This window comes from Punica granatum, chromosome 7 (assembly GCF_007655135.1).
Source record: "Punica granatum isolate Tunisia-2019 chromosome 7, ASM765513v2, whole genome shotgun sequence".
NCBI classification, from domain to species: Eukaryota; Viridiplantae; Streptophyta; class Magnoliopsida; order Myrtales; family Lythraceae; genus Punica; species Punica granatum.
Genome location: NC_045133.1, coordinates 21,421,178 through 21,441,558, shown reverse-complemented (window position 1 = coordinate 21,441,558; position 20,381 = coordinate 21,421,178). Strand labels below are relative to the sequence as shown.

Sequence of the window (20,381 nt, the reverse complement as noted above, 5' to 3'; positions counted from 1 at the left end):
AATGTTCCCATGGTATTCCTTATTCTGTTCACAAAAGGCACATTTTTTCTGTTTGTATCACCTGGTGTATGAAAGCCTAATATGACTCGATTAATTCAAGTTCAAGCAAGATCAGTTTACTAATGGACAAAGGACTTTTAATGTGAATTTTTTTTTATTTTAAGGAAAGAAAATGCTATATCACATGAATCAATTCATGCTGTTGGAAGGCAATTTGCAATGAATATGGCCCCCACAAAGGGAAAGATAATGCTGTCTAATTATGGATGAACAGACTCCATCAAGTAACTGATCAATTTGGGGCAAACAAGAAAACCAGCCATTTGGGGCCGGGCAGCCCTCAGATAATTACATTGCATTCTCAAGCAATGTGTATGATTTGATTCATTGACTGTGATTGATTTCATTTTATCCTAAAACCCCACTACAGCAACTGCTATCATAAACCCTTTTATTATTAATTCTATCAATATTTTAGAGGTATGTAAAAGGAGAAAAAGATTTTATTATCGAATAATATCCACTGTATACATCAATCGATACGCCTCTTCATTTTAGTCCATCGTACTTTTGATATCTTTACTTTGTAAGTTCTAATGCTTAATTCGAAGTTTATTATTACATGAATATATCAAAGCTTATATATATTGATGAAGTGAGGAGATATAAAGTTTTAATTTTGCCCTGTCAATATAGCGCTTACCATGTTATCATTTCGATTACAACATCTAGCGAGGGTCAGTTATGTATTCTGAAAAGTTTGAATGTCGAAATTTTACATCATTACATGCCCAATTATATATATATATATATATATATATACATACATACATACTTATTTATGCTGCCATATTCTTAGAAATGAATCTTAAATAAATAAAAGGTATTTTAAGAAGTATAGTAGTTGGCTTATACTTGAACGATCAATTACATTGTCGTAACTCTCGTTTTACCTGACTTGAAATTATACCAAAAACAAAAAACCTTTTACGGAAGATTTCATGCATATGCTTTCATTTTCAAAGAAAAGAAAAGATATCATGTAATTTCCTGCAAAAGATTTTCGAAAGACATGCTTTACGTAGAGTTTTTTTTTCCAAATTGCATCTTCGGTAAAAAAAAAGAAATGGAATTGAATTGAATAATACTTTCATATAAAATAATTATGTTTAATATAACGGTAGTTCATCTTATCTATATTTCATTCCATTGTACCAATTTGGCGATTAGAGCTCCCCTAGCTTCTCCTTTGAAAAGATTACAATCCAAACAGTGTCAAACCTATATTGCACACATTCATATACATAGATACATAAATATATAAAAACTTATAAAAAAAAAAACGATAGTCCAAAATAGTGGCCTAATGCTCTAAGGGGCGATCTTCTTGAGCAAGGAGAACAAAGTTCATGTTTAACCTGAACTATGCAGGAAAAAGGACTCCCTATTGCGTTACTTAGACGTCTTATGGTCGGACTGATCTATCTCTTTAATATACAAAGTATTCACATGAAACGTAAAAAATAGTCGGATGGAATCTAAACACCCATCGTTATCTCTCTCTCACACACACATATATATATATATATTGCCCTAGTCATCGATCAAACTAATGGAAGGCTAAGATTGGAGAATATTGTTAAGGATTTTTTTCTCCTTCTTTTCTCTTTTCTAGCAAAAGTCTACAATGTGCTCGACTGCAAAGAGTCCACTACCTCACCATGCATGACTTGACCCATGCTAGAGTCAAATGTAAAATAAATATAGAAAACCGAAACACTACGGCACGAGTCTTCAATCGAATCAAATTGTATATAAATGCATAGCAAAGTATATTTTTGATATACACCATCGTATGCGGAAATCCAATAGCCTCCGAATAATTCCGTTTGAGCCGAGTCAATCCATTAAGAGGTAAAACTCTCTCAACGTATATGAAAGAGCCCATCGAGTTAATATACTAATGTATATGTGTACATATTACATCGGGAACATGTTTTAGCTAGGCTTTAACTAGGAATCTTTCCTGTCCCTTCATTTTGGAAAGATATTCTTAGCTTTGCGTTAGTTGGCTTCTTTCAAGCTTTTTGGATAGGTAGCAAAAAATGAATTAGGCACTACCGATCAATCAATGTGAATTCGATATCGGTCTTCGTTTTTGCTTTTGGGTGGACTCTTTTGGGCATATCACAGGAGGCCATGAGAGTTGAGACAGAGGGACTTGGTGAAGGAAATGTTGCTTTCTCACACGTTGCTATATGGGTAGAATTGCTTTTTTGAATTTGCCCCTACCGATTTGAACACACTAATTTGATAAGATGGGCTCATGTAATGTTTCTAACGATCGATTTGAGTGTGGAGCAATCTAATTTCGCAATAAAGAGGAGAACGGGAAAAGAGAATTACGGTCTGTACCAATTCATGCTCATGCATGCACATGTTCTCTGTGGTGGGGATTTGGACATATCATCGTCTATATGCTTTCTTGACAATTTGTTTCCTTGATTATGACGCCACTTGAAGGAGATAAACATAATGTACAACTTTATGTGATCAGATGTGAAAACATATGATAATAAATATGAGATCTTAATTCATACATGAGACACGTGGAACCTTAATTAAATTGAATCGACAGTAATCTATCATTGAAGTCGTGTGTAGTCGATATGAGTTTAGATTCTTTAGAATAAGCTAGAACTTTGTGCCCTTGGTGAATAGCAATTTCACACCTTATATCTGACATGAAAATTGGATGATACAATAAACTTTATCCAATCAAAAGTAATATTACTTCAAGCTGATTGGCTCACGAAAACAAGACAGTCTTCTCATTTTTTTAATTATTTTGAGTTCATGTCTTGTTTGAAAATTGAGTAAATCAATTTAAGGCCCTATTTGGATTTGAAGTTAAAATCACCATGATTTTAACTTTAACTTTAACTCTACACTACACAACAAAACACACATTTGAAAAGTCAAACTGGTGGGTCCCATATCTTATTCAAACACACAATCTCATTATACACAATTATCTACTACATCTATTTATTTTATTTAAAGTCAAAATGGTGGGCCCACAAATCCTTGTCTTCTTCCTCAATTAAAGTTAAAGTTAAAGTTAAAATTTCGTTGACTTTAACTCCGAATCCAAACGGACCGTTAGTTTCTTTCCTGAATATATATTTTAGGTCTGCCCTACATATCTTTCCTACTTCCGATCTCTCTATTCTCTACTCAATTGAAGATTTCCCAATCCAATTCCATTGAGTGATTCCCGATCTCAATATATATGTGGATCAATTAAAAGTTCGAAATGACTTCTGAATCTGTCAATTGAACTCTTTCTCAAGATCTCTGATGTTGGATCTACAGCTACGTACAAAGGAAATATATCTAAATATGCCATGAAGCCAAGAGTAGTTTCGCCGGAAGTTATAACTCAAATTTATAATCGTAGGTCGCCGGGTCATTCATATTTACCTCCTTCATATCTAGGCCAAACTCGGCTTCATCGCGACGAAGAACCGGCCATCATATAATTAATGACTGGCCAGTCGTTCTCGATCGATTCTCGGAATATACATCCACATTCACCGGAGGGACAAAGTTCCCGTTATACAAAACCCTAGACATATAAATCGTACGACACCAACAATAACAAGGGCCCTCTGAGAAAAATGGGGTGCCCTTGGCTCCCCATTACCATAAAGCAGATCAGATTCAGACCCAAGCCATAAGCTTGTGATGGTAATGGAATCATAAAGCATATGGAATCTTAAAGCAAAATATGCTTTTGGAAGGATAAAGGAAAAGGAAAGAAAAAGAGATAATATCTTCTGCCCTAATTCTTTCTGAAAGGGGGGGACAGAGAGATTCTTATGTGGTTGTTTTAAAGATTTCCCATCATTTTCTGATTGAATCTCTGCCACATTTGACTGCTGGGATGGACCGACGGAACAATCGCTCTTTCTAAAATTTGAACTTTCTAAGAAAACATACACATTCTTTTCGATATATAAAAAATTTCTACATTATTCTTGAAATTTTGATAAATTTCCTTATGTTCACTTTCCTAAATCGAAAAAAAAAGTTTTTCTATTTGCCCCCTCAAAAATCTTTCTCACTATTAAAAGAGTAAGTAGAGTAGTGGTGCAGTTACAACCTGTTGATCTAGATGTCGCAGATTCGATAGCTAGTGAGACTATCCGTGTCCCTTTATTAGTTATTTAGAATTTTTTTTATTGTACTATGTCTTGAGTCTCCTTTATAATCTGAAAATTTATTTTTTTTTCTCACTCCAAGTTATGGTCCGTCGCTTGTTTGCATTGCTGGTATATGTATGTACATATACATACATATATATATATATATATATCTATGCATGTATGACTTGATATTATATCCTGGGCAACACGTCAAATTGCCCATTCAAGCTCAACAAGAGCTAGTTCCCTGCAAAATGCACGATGTATAGATACTCATACATATATATATATATGTATATGTTTGTATTGCATTGCACATATATTTTTCAACGTCCACTCAATGAAGAGAGATTTAGTGGTGTCTGCATGAAACGTCTTGTATGTACTATAAATCCATGCATAACTAATTAACTAGTTGACTAGCTAGCCCAAGTACAATATAACTATATATGAATCTAGCCATCTAAAGAAACTATATATATCAATCAATTTTAAATCGACGGAGACATTTCTTTTTATGATCCTGTACATTAATTGAAACGTTGGAGCGAATCTCTAATGATATGTCAATGTCCCCTTGGGCCACATTTTGCGGCAAATACGAGCATAATGATGAAAAGAAATAATATTTTTGGATTCGACATAGCTAATCGGTCTCCGGACCACATATAATCTCCAGTAGATCGAATCCCACACGTTACTACAAGCTTAAGGATTAGGAGTCGACTATGTTTATACATATACATATCAACAAAAACGAAATCTCTCTTTTGTGGCATCTCCCAAAATTGATAAGAAATAGCGCGGGCGTTTACATAATCTATTTGTAAGTAATTTTTTATTTTAGTTTTTATATCAAGATTGACTGCGCTCTTTTTACAAGTGTTATATATTCTTTTTTAATGTAGGAAAGATCATAATAAATTAACTCATGTAATTTATATTAAATTAGCAAATATGATTTTTATTATTTGGTCTGGTAATTTCATTTTTTCTTTGGAGAATACATATAAGTTCATATTTTTATATAATTGGTTAATTAACTTCTTTTCTCAATTTGAAAAATGCAACTTTAATTGTCTTTATTAGGAATTCAAAGTATTGTAGGTCTATATTAGTGATGGGATCAAAAGAACGGCCAATCATGAATTGAAGAAAATGCTTACTGTGGAAGCATTTCAGCAAATGAATAGAAAATTCTCACGACCTCTTCTTATTTCAATTTTTGTCAAGATTTTCAGTGTTAATTTTTTTTATTTGTTAATTTTGTGAATTTGGGGGAGATTCAATATATTAACTCGTAATTTATATTTAATTAGCTAATATGATTTTTTACTTCTTTTTTCTTTGGAATATACCTCAATGTAGCTAATAATTTGTGTGTAATCGTTTAACAATTTTGTTTTTATTTCGCTAAATGTTGCATTAGTGTTATTTGTTAAGAATTTCAAAAACAAAAAAAAAAAAAAAATATATATATATATATATATATGTAGCAACATTTTGATAAATGAATGGAGAGCTCTCATGAGCTCTCACCGCAAGGGTTAGAATTGATAACCCATATATAGATCTGTGAATAGTAGCAATAATCCCTGATTGACAAAGTTCGGGTATATGCATAGAGAATTTCCTTTGCACGTATATAAGGTTGGCTAGGGACGTTTTGATTAATGGAGGATCAAAATCTAATGAATCAACTAAGATCTAATTAATTATACAAAACCATAGTGACCCAAAAATAATGATTTTATGTTTATGTCCTTTGTGCGTGATATTATGTTTTGGGCTTATATTATAATTTGTGAAGAAGAACTAGCCCAAATATGGCCAGAACATGGGCTCGTGAAAAGCCCATTACTGTCATTGGCCCATACTCACCCTTAATTCTTTTGGGGGTTAAACAATATTCCCCTTTAATTCCCTCCCCCCCCCCCAAAAAAAAGAAAAACAAAAAGAGTTTTAGTTCTCCACCCCAATCTCAGCCGGATGATCGTACTTGGAGGATATTGTTAGACAATCACATGTTGAATCGCAAAGGTCAGGCCATTTCCTAGCATTTAGCAGGGCACAGACAGACCGGTAATGTGCATCGATGTACCATGCTATGATTTACTTGTAAAATCGACACAAGCATGGTCCGTAGCTCAGCCATTCATTGACATCTATGGTGAATCAAAAAAGGCAAACTTGCAAAGGGCTAATAAATCTTTTTCGATGAACAATGCCTAATAAATGATCTCTAGTATCTGAGAGTTGTCGTGAAAGTGGTAACGCAAACTCCATAAAAGGGGACGTCGGGGGTGGGATTCCTATGGTGTAAGGAGCCTATGGCTCCACCCGAGATGCAACAAATACACCTCCTCATGCAACACTTAACTAGGATAGTTGGATTTCTGCTCTTACACACACAAAGAAACGTGAGTCGTCCCATCAATACTAGGGGGTCAATAAAAGATAGATTGCATTTTTCCTTCTTCTTTTTTTTTTTTTAATAAGCAGGAGGAAAGTGAAGTTAATCTCAGTGGTGTGCATGGATACCGGGTATATTCGGAACCGGTTGAAATCTACTCGTTATGATAGGATCGATGTAGTTCGTATTGAAAATAAGGTAATGTCCGGGTATTAAAATAAGGAATCGGTGAAAACAAATTCCAATTCCTCTGGTTCTTACATATAAAGTATCCAGAATAGGAATCGAAATCAATCTCGAATCCGAATAATAATTTTCCCATTATATATATATATATATATATATATATATATAGTTATATTCAGATATTCTTATATTTTAAAAATATGATCACTAATTTTTTTTAAAAAATTTAAATGTATGTCGACATTTTATTTTGCTTGATTACTAATTATAGATGAGATATTTTCGATTTTATTTAGCGAGACGCAAAAATTTACCGTTTCCAAAAGGGTATTCGAAACCTGTGATATAATACATATTTCGGGTAGATTTCGATTTCATGACTCAATAAAGTAAAATCTAGTTTCAAAATCTTAAAATTTATCACTTATTAGATATGATCTGGGTATCGTGAAGATACGAGATACCTGGACCCGCACACTAGTTGATATGCATTCAATTGGTGGGTCAGATTCTCAAATCCTTCAAAATTTCTGACTTCGTGGAAATGGGAGAGTTGCGTGTACGGATGATAATGTTGTTCGACTTTATGTGCATAAATATTGAAAAAGATACTCCTTTCGTCCCTCTCGCCCCCATTTAGTGCCGCTGGGGGCCCCTACGTAGTATTTAATTTTTCTTTTAATGCATATATATAATTATACACATGCCGACAAACTCATTAAAAAGGAAAACCAATTTTCATAAATGACAATGGACGTTGACTGATCATAATAGTGTCCCGACCACATTGGCTCTGCGAGCAAGAATATATGTCCCGCACGCCTGATTAACGGGGAAAAAGCCAATCACTAGTTTCCAATATATTATCACGTCGTTTATTTTATAGCAGATGTTTAATGTCGGATTCACCGATACCGTAAGAGCGGTGCTATTTCCTCCGAGATTTCGAGGCTTGTAATTAAAAGTAAGATGAAGAGTAACCATTAAATGTGAGATATTCGCAGGATTCGAAGGGTTTCATTTTCGGGAGGAAATGAACGTCATCGTTACACTCTCGGTGAATAATATCAGAGATTATATCAAAGAAAATCAATCTGTTTCAAGCGCAATAAATCTGCTGCGAACGGTAAAAGAGCAGCAGGCGGCACGGCGGTGACGCCCCGACAGCCAAGGCACTGTTAAGTGGGTCCCACAGCATCATCTTCCGGGCGTACGGTACACCGTGTATCTGCACCAGCCACGTGTCGAAGTCACAGTGGCCGGGCTCTCCCCGACCGCTTTCCAACCATCTTCTCGGAAGCTTACCGCAAGCAGTGCACTGTTCAGAAATATCTCCTCGTCGTCGTCGTCTCTCTCTCTGTTTCTCCGACCATGGGCCGCTGTCTCTCTCTCCTCTCCGCTCTCCTCCTGGCAATCCCACTCCTGGCCGTCGCGACGCATGATTCCACCTCCGATGACCCTTTGATCCGGCAGGTCGTCTCCTCGTCCGAGGAAGGCGGCGTCGCCGATGACCCGGGCCTACTCGACGCCGAGCTCCGGTTCTCCAGATTCAAGCTCCAGTTCGGGAAGACCTACGCCTCCCAGGAGGAGCACGACTACCGGCTCGGGGTCTTCAAGGCCAACCTCCGCCGGGCGGAGCTCCACCAGAAGCTTGACCCCACCGCCGTCCACGGAATCACCAAGTTCTCCGACCTGACTCCAGAGGAGTTCCAGAGCAAGTTCCTCGGCTTGAAGGGGCTCAAGCTCCCAGCCGACGCCAGCAAGGCGCCGATCCTTCCCACCGATGACCTCCCCACTGACTTTGACTGGCGCGACCACGGCGCCGTCACCGGCGTCAAAGACCAGGTACCGCACTCCTTCCTACTCCATATTCATTTTACAGGGCAAACCATGAGATGACGGAGCAAAAAGAGTAACTTTTCTCGATACTGTCGGAATTTCGGCAGCTCTGTTTCAGTGACATGAATCGGGGATAAACCGGATACAATTCGAAGATGAGTTCAGAGTCATGTTTGATAGTGCCGATAATTAAAGATTGAGTTTTCTCGATGTTTGACAGGGGTCTTGTGGATCGTGCTGGTCGTTTAGCGCGACCGGGGCGCTGGAAGGAGCTCACTATCTAGCGACAGGGGAGCTCGTGAGCCTCAGTGAGCAGCAGCTTGTTGATTGTGACCATGAGGTTTGTGTCTATGATTTTCGGATACATGTCTTTTCCGATCTATCCTAATCGAACTTCTTAAGTATTTTCAACTTCAGTAGTGACTAGTGAGTTTGGTACTTTGATCAGTATAGTGCGCACAACTGTATGAGCTGCATCCGTTTTTGCATAAGAGTTGATTGATGGTTCTTGTATTCAGCTTCGGACGGTCATCTCATAGTTGCTCTTGAAGCTGTGACGTCTTTCAGTAGTAAGCCATCCCCTAGGCAACTTAATGATTCGCACAGTCTTACCCTTAATGCAGTGTGACCCAGAAGAATATGGTGCTTGTGATTCGGGGTGTAACGGTGGGCTGATGACAACTGCCTTTGAGTACACTCTCCAGGCGGGTGGACTTCAGCGGGAGGAAGATTATCCCTACACTGGGACTGATCGTGGCCCCTGCAAGTTCGACAAGACCAAAATTGCTGCTTCGGTGTCCAACTTCAGTGTCATTTTGCTGGATGAAGACCAGATTGCCGCTAATCTCGTTAAGCATGGCCCTCTTGCCGGTAGATAACTGCTCCTTATCTGGTCACATCTTCACTTTACTTATTGGTGTTCCTGAAATCATTAGTCATATAATCTGCAAGGCCCAACGAGACGGTTTAATTGCAGTTTACTGTGAGAAATTTTAAATAGTCTGGAAGTGAAAGATCTGCGTAATCGAATGAGTTAATTAGTTACACATTATAACTATTCCATGGCTCTTTCTTGGTGCAGTGGGCATCAATGCCGTTTACATGCAGACTTATGTTAAAGGGGTTTCCTGTCCATACATCTGCTCGAAGCATCTCGATCATGGAGTCCTCCTGGTGGGGTATGGGGCTGCAGGGTATGCTCCCATCAGGTTCAAGGAGAAGCCCTACTGGATCATCAAGAACTCGTGGGGGGAGAACTGGGGAGAGAACGGGTACTACAAGATCTGCAGGGGCCGTAATATCTGCGGGGTGGACTCGATGGTATCGATGGTAGGATCTATAGTTACCCGCACTCAGTGATGCTTATGATTGTAGCCTTAGTTAAGCTTCCGCCGTACAGGTTGAAGCTTTGTACTTTAAAATGCTTATTGCAAACAGAAGCCTTATTGTAATTGAAATCAAACCAGAAGCCGTAATAATAGGTTCTATGTGTAGTTTAAGTGTGTCTCGGTCATCCGGTTTATATCCACCGTTTCTTATCCAGAGAAGTCGTTGAGGTTGCTGCACAACAGAGGCAAAGGTGATGAATTAGTTGATGCGCATGCAACTAAACGAAATGATCAATAATCTTATCTTCTCCATCAAGCAAACTGAGAATCCATGGGAACATGGATGTAAATCATCAGAAGCAGCGGAAGACTTTCATGAAATTAATGATAACTAATCATATGAAAAGCCATGCATGCTAATTGAGGATTAAAGTGGACATTGAATGGAGGAGCTTACCTCAATAGAGGCTACAATGATGTGCTTCTATCGAAGGCAGAACTAATGAAGCCGGAATATTCGACGACACAGCAAACAACCAATTAGCAAGGGAATGCTACACAAATTAAAGAGGTATTTCCAATTGTAACATCAAATTGAACTGCACTAATTTCAGTGAATGCACTAATTTTGATTTCCAATCAAAGTAGGGCTGTTTGTGGTCAGTTGCCGTCAATGTCGCCGCAGGGCGTCCGTCAAACTGCTTCGGTGGTCATCGGGAGTGCTAAACAGTGCGAGAGGGGGAGAGAGAGAGTGTGTTGATTTCAAAATAAACAAAAGATTTTGAGATGAAACAATTCGAAACTGCTAAAATTAAAATGAATAAGCAGAAACAGTTTTTATAAGTGCCTATTAACATGTTGGAGATAATCACATTCCCTACTGCTAAAATCAACAAAATCATGATTTTGAAATAATTCATCAAACACTACCAGCAAGAAAGGCACTTCCAAACCACGCCATGGAAGGGCAACTGCTCTGACTGAGAAGCGTGGCTATGTGGGTACTGGAAGTGTAGAGTTTGAAGCTTTGTTCTGTAAATGCTATTGCAAACAGGATAATTATGGTAATGTAAATTTATATTCGAGTGTGGTACTGAAATTGAAGACAAAACGAAAGCTGTAATAATAATAATAGGTTGTATGTGTACTTCAAATGTCTCAATTCATCTGGTTTATCTAATCTTCGTATAGCCTCGGAGTCGGAAGGTTCTAGGTTTCTGTCGATAAAGCAACGGAGAACTTCAGCAAATGATCAAGAAGCAACTACTCGTTAGCTGGGAATATATGTGCAGCTGTTTGATAGTTGAGTTCATAATCTCAGAACATGTCTACCAGTACCACGATGTTATGATATACAATGAAACACTATAAATGAGTCCATAGTCTCGACACTAAGTTATCAAACAGCAAATCACGGAACTGAGGATATCTGAAGAAAGAAACAAATCTTTATTGAATTTGTCGGCACTTAAACATCTCCGACTACATCAGTCGTGATATATTGTTCCAAATCCACAATCAACTACAAACTCCTAAGCGTAAACTTCTGCATCAAAATTAAACAATCACAGATTTCTCTATGGCCCCATGAATTGTACATTCGATGAATCACATGCCAAAAGAATAAGTGGGAAAGGGATGACTAAATGACTCTGTCGGGGGCAAAACAATCACCTAAAGCTGCTCTTCTTGGAGGACTGGATTTCATGAGCTTCCCTGGAATACCTAACAATGCTGAAATGAATGTATTGATATACATATACACATATAATTACTGAGTGTAGGCTGATTCTATCATTCTTCGTCGTCCTGAATGGATGTGAATGAGAAGGGAAAGAACTTATATCCGTCTCCTTCATAGAATTTATTCTGGAACTCAACCCAGTGGAGTCGCAGAGCATGTAGGAAAGCACTCAAGGTCTCCATTACAAGGAGCACACCAACAGTTGCACAAACAAATATGATGATGCCGACGATAAGTACGATGATACTGTTAAACCTGGGTTATGTGATAAAAGGGCATCAGTACAGTTCTTTTCTTCCTCTTGCATGACATGCATACAACTTATCGCATAAAGCAATAAGTGACTCAACGAACCTATGATCCTCCAGAAGAGAAAAAGGTTAAAGAAAATGGTTGCAAAACTTACCCCCAGGCAAGAAGTAAGACTTTATCGTAAAACACACTCGACAACTCGGAATGGGCCAGGCTGTAAAATTCAAAGAAATTAAATGGCCTCAGGTTGTAGCATTGACAGTATTATCTCAAGAAACATTATCCTGAACAATGAAAAATGCAGCATACTATGATATCGAATCTGCAAGCATTCATCTATAGATAGTTCAAAAGGGTTTCCAACACAGTAGATATGATGAGAATGATGGGATTAAATAATGTAAACATTGAATAAGCCAATAATTGACTTATTTGACAGTACTGTGATTGTAAACTTCGTTATGAACCAAAAAATTTTTTTTTTTAAAAAAAATCTCTACATTCTATATGATGTGCTCTGTTTGAGCTGGGATGCAACATGGAATAAATCGAAGTTTGAACAAAACCAAATACCTGAGGGCCCACAGCCGTAGATATGAGGCTGTATTTGAGACAGCACCAAGAACAAATTCTATAGTATGAATAAGTTGGTGCACGATGACCTCGCCAAACTCAAACTCCTTATGGTCATGAGAATCCTCGTGAAGGTCTGTTTCAAGAGGGTCGTCAATATTATGTAGCAGTGCATAGGATCGACCTTGATGCCTCTGATACAAAAACCAAGCATTAGGTAACTACTTTAATCATATAAAGGAAAATAATTCTTGACATGAGAGATATCAATGTCATATAATAAGGAGCAAATACTCCAAGCATACTTCCTCATGTTGCTTCTTCAATAGAAAAGGCTTTGGGAATAGCATCCAGGGTACTGCAGCAATAGCCAACAAAAGCAATATAATCTGGGAGCCAAAAAATTAAGGCTCATCAGTACATTTCATATAATGGAATTCTCTCGAGTTTGAAGTCAAGGGAATGCAATAATAACAAACCTGCAGGAATTTCTGGCCCACGAACAGCTGATTCTCCCTGAGGTCATCAGTAGGACTCAGGAACATATATATCATTACATGATATAAATCAGCTTGTGACCCTGTGCACCATTTGATGATTATAAGGAGCGAGAGGTAGCCAAACAGGCTGTTCAAGAATATCATCTGTGGGACAAATTGGTACCTAAAGCAAGAGATGATCACTCAGAGGTTTAGGGAAGTGGAAGTTTCTCATGTAAGAGAAAAATATTCATGATAGCATCTAAAGATCACATACGGTGATAGACCTCACCAGATATTCAAATCATTTTTGAAGAATTTTGCATTGTAGTAGCTCAGCACAATCCCGAGATTCATCTGGGCTACTCCCAGTAAGATGGACATTTTCATTTTCAGTGAATTGAGAAATGGAAGCTCAGTACGAGTGCCGTGCCACTTAGGATCTACTCCAAACGGATAAGTGGGGCCAACCTTAACCAAACCCGATGTAGTTGCATCCCTGAAAGAAAACAGTGTTAGTTGATAAGATGGTTCTACAGGGGGGGGGGGGGGGGGGGGGGGGGAATCTCTGCAGCAGAAAGTGTATTTTTTAGTACCTGCAGGAAAGCTGTTTACATTGGTAGGCAGAAGGCCCAAATAGTTCAAATGGAACAGAAAAGAATTCGTTATATATGAAGCCTGTATAAATTGAGAACACTGCCATCATCATGATGATATAACGCCCACCAAAAATCATCTCTGTGATGTCCCCAAGCTTCTGCAGTTCACAAAACCAAGCCAAATGAAGCAAAGTGCAAAGGAAGGGAGCTTATAAGAGTGAATCAGAAGACAAGTGGCAGGTACCTGTCCGGAGAACTTCTTTTCCTGCATCACGAAATATAATGTTGCCAATAACAAGCATATTCCGTGGCCCCAGTCACCAAACATCACAGCAAAAAGAAAAGGAAATGTAATAATCGTGTAAACCCCAGGATTTGCTTCTTGATACTTCGCCACTCTGTGAACATATTGAAACTTATATTACTGGAATATATATATATATATAGCAAATAAAAATAGATAAAAATACAAAATAAAACAAATCAAGTCAGAAGAACAGAAACCCTCTAACGATGGCCATGCTATGTAGCATGCAAACCCATGGGTGACATCACAAATCCAAATGCAACATCAGCATAGAAAACTATACTAATAATTTCCCTATTCTTGGACAAGGATCCAACAATTATGGTGTCAAAATTTAGATTCTTCAACAGCATAAGCACAGTTCAAAAGTTGATGCTTAGTTTTCGTTTGTCCTAGATAGAGAGACCTCGCCTAGTGCAAGAACCAATCCTTAGTTTGATCAATTCGAAAAATAAACTACTAACTGAACAAATAGGAAAAACACTGGATAGACAAAACCATATGCAAAATGGAACCTATTAAAAATTCTGTCGACCACTGGTGGTCGAACTTATGGGAAATCACTCACCCGTATGCATCCACAATTTCTTGAAAAGCATTGGTAAATTTGTTTGTGCGGAAATACGTAGGAGGAAATTCCTCTGTGTGCAAAACATGGAAAATTGCTCCAACTTGTGAATTGCAGTCAAGAGTTGCCCGCTGCAGCACTTTTTGGATCTAACAAATATAATTGCAGATGAATAAGGCAAAACTCAAGGGCATGAGATATATAATCTTGAAAGCAAGTATGAGAAGTAGACCAAAAGAAGATTTCCTAGAGCTGATAGTAGCAACATACCTGACTAGTGGCAAAAACCGGACACCAACCTTCTGCCACTAGACACTTCTTTGTCACATCAAAGCTGAGCATATTCAACACATGGTAGATGTATTTTTCTTTCTTCACCTGAACATTGACCAGAAACGAAATCTGAACAGACAGACACAAGTACACTTGAGCAAAATATTGATTAAATATGTTAGAATAACCATAATGTTCCAGAGCTCAAATTGGCTTCCGATTGTCTGCAACATATTTGCCCGGTGCAACAGTCCCACATCTATAGTGGTCTTCAACTCTGAAAGTTTTTCTGACACCTACAAATTGCACATTTACAAATTCAGATGGAAAGTCTGCAACTTATTTAGCCACTTATAAATGACTTCCTCAGGCACACAGAAACTTTGTAATTTTCACATTAGGAAGTTTATTGAAATAATATATACATCAAATTCAGTTCATGTAACGCAAACCTATGACACAAAAGCAGTGGGGTGTTACCTCTCTTATCATCTGATATTGCCTGGCCATGTCATCAGCAACAGGATACCTATTTGCTCTAAATGCTTCACAAATTTTTAGAATTTTATTCTTTGTTCGCTCACCAGAGTAGAAGATAACAAACACATTTTTATCAACCTGCAAAATAAGTACTGATCGGTTGAGCCAAAAGATGGGTCTATAGTGTTAATCCATAAGACAAACCATCTTGCAGCTAGAATAGGAGGCATGTATGTTACCATCATAGCAAAACATAGAAGAAAGAGATTCAGCCTTTAAACTTTCAACAAGTCACATATAAAAGCTACAAGAACTGACCTTCTCTCCAGAGATAGGATCTATAACTGGATCTTCAATCACGGCTTGCTTCAAAAACACATTACCCCTGGTTGCACGAAACAAAATCCTCTCAAAAGCAATAGATTTCTCTCTTGGCACCAGGCCAGTGAAAGAACCCAACTTGACTTGCTTTGATGGATCTGTTATCATTTCCTACAAGAAGGTTCAAAAATCCTAAGTGTGAATACAATACAAGCAAAGATTCAAGGAAATAAAAGTATAGAAAGCACACAACGTTACTTGCTCCAATAGTAAAGGACTGTCAATGGATCCATCACCCATATGCTGTGCTTCAAATTCTCTTTGTTGAGCTGTAGCACTTCTTTGAGCTAAAGGAAAGAATTCACCAGCCTGATAGGATCACAAAACGGCATCAGCATGTGCTCGAGCCTGTATGGGTATCTAGCAAGAAGAGTAGAAAGTCACCCAGAGGTGAGGTAAATTCAGCACAAAAACAGAAACTAAGCTATCCTATGATACAAAAAGATAACTTATGCCCCTGAAAATGAATAACTAAAGTAGATAATAGAGAGAGAGTGCATGCTGTAGCAACATCTCTAGGGAAGACTGACGAGTATGTTTATAAACGTCCAATTAGGAGCTTGAAAAATTAACGATCAAGATCCGGATCCAAAAACAGAGTTAACGGGGTTAAAGTGCAAAATGATGAGGTCTTCAGCAATTCGATTCTTTGGTGATCAATGATGCAATCATGCAAAAGCATAAGCTAGAAATTGGTGTTACGAGGAACCTTTTGCAGCACAATCTTGTATTCTAAGAGCTCAGCGTAAGTACTTTGTAGCTTTTCACTGTTTGCGTTGATCTCAATCAGCTCTGTCTCAAGCTCCCCAAGTTTTGCCTGGACATCTCCCAATGAAAACCGACATAAGCAAAACAGTATAAGATGTTTCTGAACCATATTAAAATCCAAGAAACCAACCTACCTCCAACATATCCATATCTAAATCATTGCTCCTATAAGATTTTGTGGAGGGTAATAATCCTTCCTTTTTCATTTGTTCTCTAAAGAACCGTAACTTGCGAGCCATTTCTCCGCACCTTTTCATCTATATCATCAAATACAGGCATAGGGATGCATGTTATTGGAAGGATTAATGCACGGCAGTAAGTGTATACACGTCTCCCCATACAAGCAAGAAAATGTTTTAGTAGTATAGGATGTGATGATGAGAGATGACAACAAAAATACCTGTGCGGCATACGTCCGCTGGAATGGGCTTTTGTCTGCATTAAGCTGAACAAACAACAGACAGTCATTTTAGAGAATGTGGCCACAAATATCTCATTCGTATTACCATCAGAAAGCAAGAAGATGAGCTCAATTTAGTAAAGAGAACTGCATTAGTGTCTCAAAGTCCGAACCTTAGCTGCTACAGCTCAAACTACTAGCGCAATAAATTCAAGGACACTCCGAAACTTTGGCTCATGTAATGTAAGTACCACATACGAAAGGCCTAAACGAAAACCGTATCTCAAGATTTCTCCTTTGACATTGATGTCAGCACTGTCTCAAAAAAAAAAAATTACGGTTTGCTAACATTGTCCGACAACTTCTCCGTCGGTATAGGAGTTCAGGACAAGCACTGCCAAATCAATTGCTACGATTTCATACTTTTTCTGTCAGCAAACAAGAAATTCCAAAATATAAACAGTCGTATGCACCACGGTCCCAAACTCCGATCAAATCGAGACAGCATATGAAAAGAATCAAATGCTCACGGAGAAGATTCTACAAACGGCAGTTGAGCAACAATAAAGGAAGAGTTACGAATTGTAGAGCGCGCTCACATCTTTGAATTGGAAGAGACCAAGGTCGCCGAGGTAGGAGACGGCGCAGTGAGCCGACTCGATCGGGATGATGAGCTGTGCCAACTGCATCGGCTCGGACCGCAGCAGATCCATCGTCTGGCAGCATCCTCCGTCGCCCATCCCCAAAAACCTCTGCGGATCCGAGAGTAGAACAACTCACAATGCAATGCCAGAACACGGTGTGCTTGGGCCGGAGGAAGTTGTCGCCGGTGAGCAGAGGGTGCGTTTTTCTGATGGTTTAACTGTCAAAAGGTTGTTTTTTTATTTTTTATGTTTTTTTTAATTATTTGTTTCTTTGGGGGGGGGGGGGGGGGGGGGGGGGGGGGGGGGGGGGGGGGGCGGGGTGGAGGCGAGGATGATTCTTGGCGTGCGAGGGAAAGTGAAGGGAACGCTGTCGTTTTGGTGGATGGTGGGGTCAGCGGTCGGTTAGCGTCCGTTCTTTAACGTCCAGTCGTCTGCTTGGACGTCTCGGTCGGTCAAAGTCGTGTCGCTTTCGGTGCGACCTCATCGTCTTATGCTCCGGGAGCATGTAAGCCCTGAAGCTCGGGGCCGCATCATGCAATGCACCAACTTGGCAATTGGGCTGGGCAAAAATAACCATCAGCCAAACGCTCCAGATAATAGTTCCGTTTCGAACCGAAAAATAATCGGATTATTCAGTTTCGAAAAAAAATTCAGTTTTTAAAATTCTCAAATCATTTGGTTTTGGAATGGGTACGGTGGTTTTTAGTTTCAAAAACAGTGGCTGACATCCTGTCCCTAATATATATAAAAATGTATAAATTATATTTTATTATATTTATTTATAGATTTGAGTTTAAATATTTTTTTTTCTTTTTCTTAAGAAAAATTTCAAAAGGAAATCTCAAAAATCATTTAGTCATTATGTAGAAGATTGAGAGTTGTTAAGTAATGATGGGAATTTTGAGATTTTTGTGTAATTAGAACTTCGTAAAAATTTGATTAGTATATAAACGTGCATTTTTATTTTTTATTTTTTATGCTTTATTTAGTGTTGATTACACTTTTGTTGAACAATTAGACTTTATAAATTAGAACTTTAATGTTAATTTTCTTAATTCGGGATGGTTTGGTTAATCGAACCGAAAAAATAGTTATTTTTGGGAACAGATTTACTATTGTAATATAGTTAAGGGATCGATTTCGGTTAGGAAAATTTCATTCCTGAAAATTCAGGACTGGTACAGTTAACACCTAAAATCGAATCATCACGTCTCATGCCCATCCTTACTTGACAATGGCAGGGTGATGGTGGGCCCCTTTGATTCTGCTCCGGGTAAAGGAAGCCATTCTGCAAGCGATTCTATTCCATTTCCTTTCTATATATTTTGCCTGATTTTCCAAATCAATTTGGAATTTGAAATGACATACCGGAGACTAAATCTGTTTGGGGTTCTATTAAGCGTTGAAAATTTAGGACTTATAGTTGAAAGTGCTTAAAAATATAGGTGCTTAATTAAATAATTTAATTTTGTTTTGATTGGGAAAAAATATATACCCTTTTTTCGGAGCAACGAGGCAATTGCCCGGAAATATATATATATATATATATATATATATACACACACACTTAATTTACTGATGTTGTATTTACTTAAAGGCGCAGAAGTTTTCTAATTAGGACTTTTATATATCACTTCTCACAATTAAAAGGTAAATGAAAATTAAAGAAAAAATGGACAAAAAATGTCAAACAAAGTAGGAGGGAGAGGGACGGTGGTAGCTTCGGTATCGGCTAGCACTGCCTTGATCGAGGTTGCCGGCGACCTTGTTTGGACGTTGGTGGCTAGTGTTGAGGTCACCACCGCATAGAGTTGACTCCACTTTCTCTTTTCTCGCGAAGACAGAGAAAGAGTGCAGATCCAAGGGGTGGGCATCTCGTTACGGGCTACCACTCTAGTTGAGAACGCCGGTGCGTATTGTTGGAAAATTATGGCATTGGTGAATGAGAAATTGTTTCTCATTAATGAAATAAATGAATTGAATGGTGATTTGTGAAATTTGTATTGGACACCATCAATTCTTGAAATTGAAAGGACGCCATCAATTGTTATGAATTGAACGACACTATCAATTGCAAGGAATTAAAAGGACACTATCAATTATATAATCATCATCAATAGCATGTATTCATAGATCGATTGTCTATAAATTGTAAATTCCCCTCATTTTTTGAAGAGAAGAGAATTGCATAATTAAGTGAGAGTATTCAACTTCATTTTGTGGTTCACTGGGGTGCGGATAGCTCGTACTACTAGTTGCACTCGATGTCGTTTTATCCTAGGAAACAGACGCCCACGTGACCTCGAGCACGTCTTGAGGGAACGAATCTGTTTCAAGGGGTTTGTGTAAAACACATGACTCGGCTTTCTCGTGTCTTCCGATCTTTCAGTTTCATCTTTGTATCAGTTTGAATTTTCAAGTTTTTATACTAGTGAAATTCATTTAATTTTATAGCATTCTATTTATCCAACTTGTTATTGGGATTGTTGGAAAATTATGGCATTGGTGAATGAGAAATTATTTCTCATTAATGAAATCAATGTATTGAATGGTGGTTTGTGGAATTTGTATTGGATACCATCAATTGTTATGAATTGAACAGCACCATCAATTGCACGGAATTGAAAGGACACTATCAATTCTATAACCATCATCAATAGCATATATCCATTGATCGATTGTCTATAAATTATAAATCCCCCTCATTTTTTGAAGAGAAGAGAATTGCATAGTTAAGTTAGAGTGTTCAACTTCGTTTTGTGGTTCGCTGGGGTGCGGATAGCTCGTGCTGCGAGTTGCACTCGATGCCGTTTTATCCTAGGAAATAGATGCCCACGTGACCTCGAGCACGCCCTGAGGGGACGAATTTGTTTCAAGGGATTTGTGTGAAACACATGACTCGGTTTTCTCGTGTCTTCCGATCTTCCAGTTTTGTCTTT

The 20,381-nt window shown here is 38.2% G+C and overlaps 2 protein-coding genes across 4 annotated transcripts; one reads left to right on the top strand and one right to left on the bottom strand.

Moving 5' to 3' along the window:
- Window positions 1-7,784: 7,784 nt before the first annotated feature.
- LOC116213632 (cysteine protease RD19A-like) lies at window positions 7,785-10,150 on the top strand. Its single transcript, XM_031548653.1, has 4 exons — window positions 7,785-8,652; window positions 8,867-8,986; window positions 9,270-9,516; window positions 9,728-10,150. The coding sequence occupies exons 1-4, from the start codon at window positions 8,179-8,181 to the stop codon at window positions 10,003-10,005; spliced, it is 1,119 nt and encodes a 372-aa protein (XP_031404513.1). The 5' UTR covers window positions 7,785-8,178; the 3' UTR covers window positions 10,006-10,150.
- Window positions 10,151-11,400: 1,250 nt separating this feature from the next.
- LOC116213631 (V-type proton ATPase subunit a3-like) lies at window positions 11,401-17,699 on the bottom strand. 3 transcript variants are annotated; one of them, XM_031548650.1, is made up of 18 exons: window positions 17,398-17,699; window positions 16,799-16,843; window positions 16,533-16,655; window positions 16,340-16,447; window positions 15,829-15,939; window positions 15,568-15,741; window positions 15,250-15,387; window positions 14,958-15,065; window positions 14,767-14,874; window positions 14,497-14,645; window positions 13,866-14,019; window positions 13,619-13,779; window positions 13,315-13,521; window positions 13,023-13,206; window positions 12,849-12,932; window positions 12,544-12,737; window positions 12,125-12,184; window positions 11,401-11,973 (listed from the first exon to the last, which is right to left on the bottom strand). In XM_031548650.1, the coding sequence occupies exons 1-18, from the start codon at window positions 17,536-17,538 to the stop codon at window positions 11,769-11,771; spliced, it is 2,454 nt and encodes an 817-aa protein (XP_031404510.1). In that variant the 5' UTR covers window positions 17,539-17,699; the 3' UTR covers window positions 11,401-11,768. The 3 variants fall into 3 exon arrangements, with proteins under 3 accessions (XP_031404510.1, XP_031404511.1, XP_031404512.1); XM_031548651.1 differs by lacking the exons at window positions 16,533-16,655; window positions 16,799-16,843; window positions 17,398-17,699 and having other exon boundaries at window positions 15,829-15,990; XM_031548652.1 differs by lacking the exons at window positions 16,533-16,655; window positions 16,799-16,843; window positions 17,398-17,699 and having other exon boundaries at window positions 16,384-16,433.
- Window positions 17,700-20,381: the final 2,682 nt, after the last annotated feature.

Bases quoted from the DNA above. Each gene is read 5' to 3' on its own strand.
- LOC116213632 (XM_031548653.1), top strand. From the start codon at position 8,179: ATGGGCCGCTGTCTCTCTCTCCTCTCCGCTCTCCTCCTGGCAATCCCA. The intron at 8,987-9,269 runs GTTTGTGTCTAT...CCCTTAATGCAG, and splicing joins TTGTTGATTGTGACCATGAG to TGTGACCCAGAAGAATATGG. The intron at 9,517-9,727 runs GTAGATAACTGC...TTCTTGGTGCAG, and splicing joins TAAGCATGGCCCTCTTGCCG to TGGGCATCAATGCCGTTTAC.
- LOC116213631 (XM_031548650.1), bottom strand. From the start codon at position 17,538: ATGGGCGACGGAGGATGCTGCCAGACGATGGATCTGCTGCGGTCCGAG. The intron at 13,780-13,865 runs GTACCTGCCACT...TGTGAACTGCAG, and splicing joins AAAAGAAGTTCTCCGGACAG to AAGCTTGGGGACATCACAGA. The intron at 13,522-13,618 runs GTACTAAAAAAT...GTTTTCTTTCAG, and splicing joins TGTAAACAGCTTTCCTGCAG to GGATGCAACTACATCGGGTT.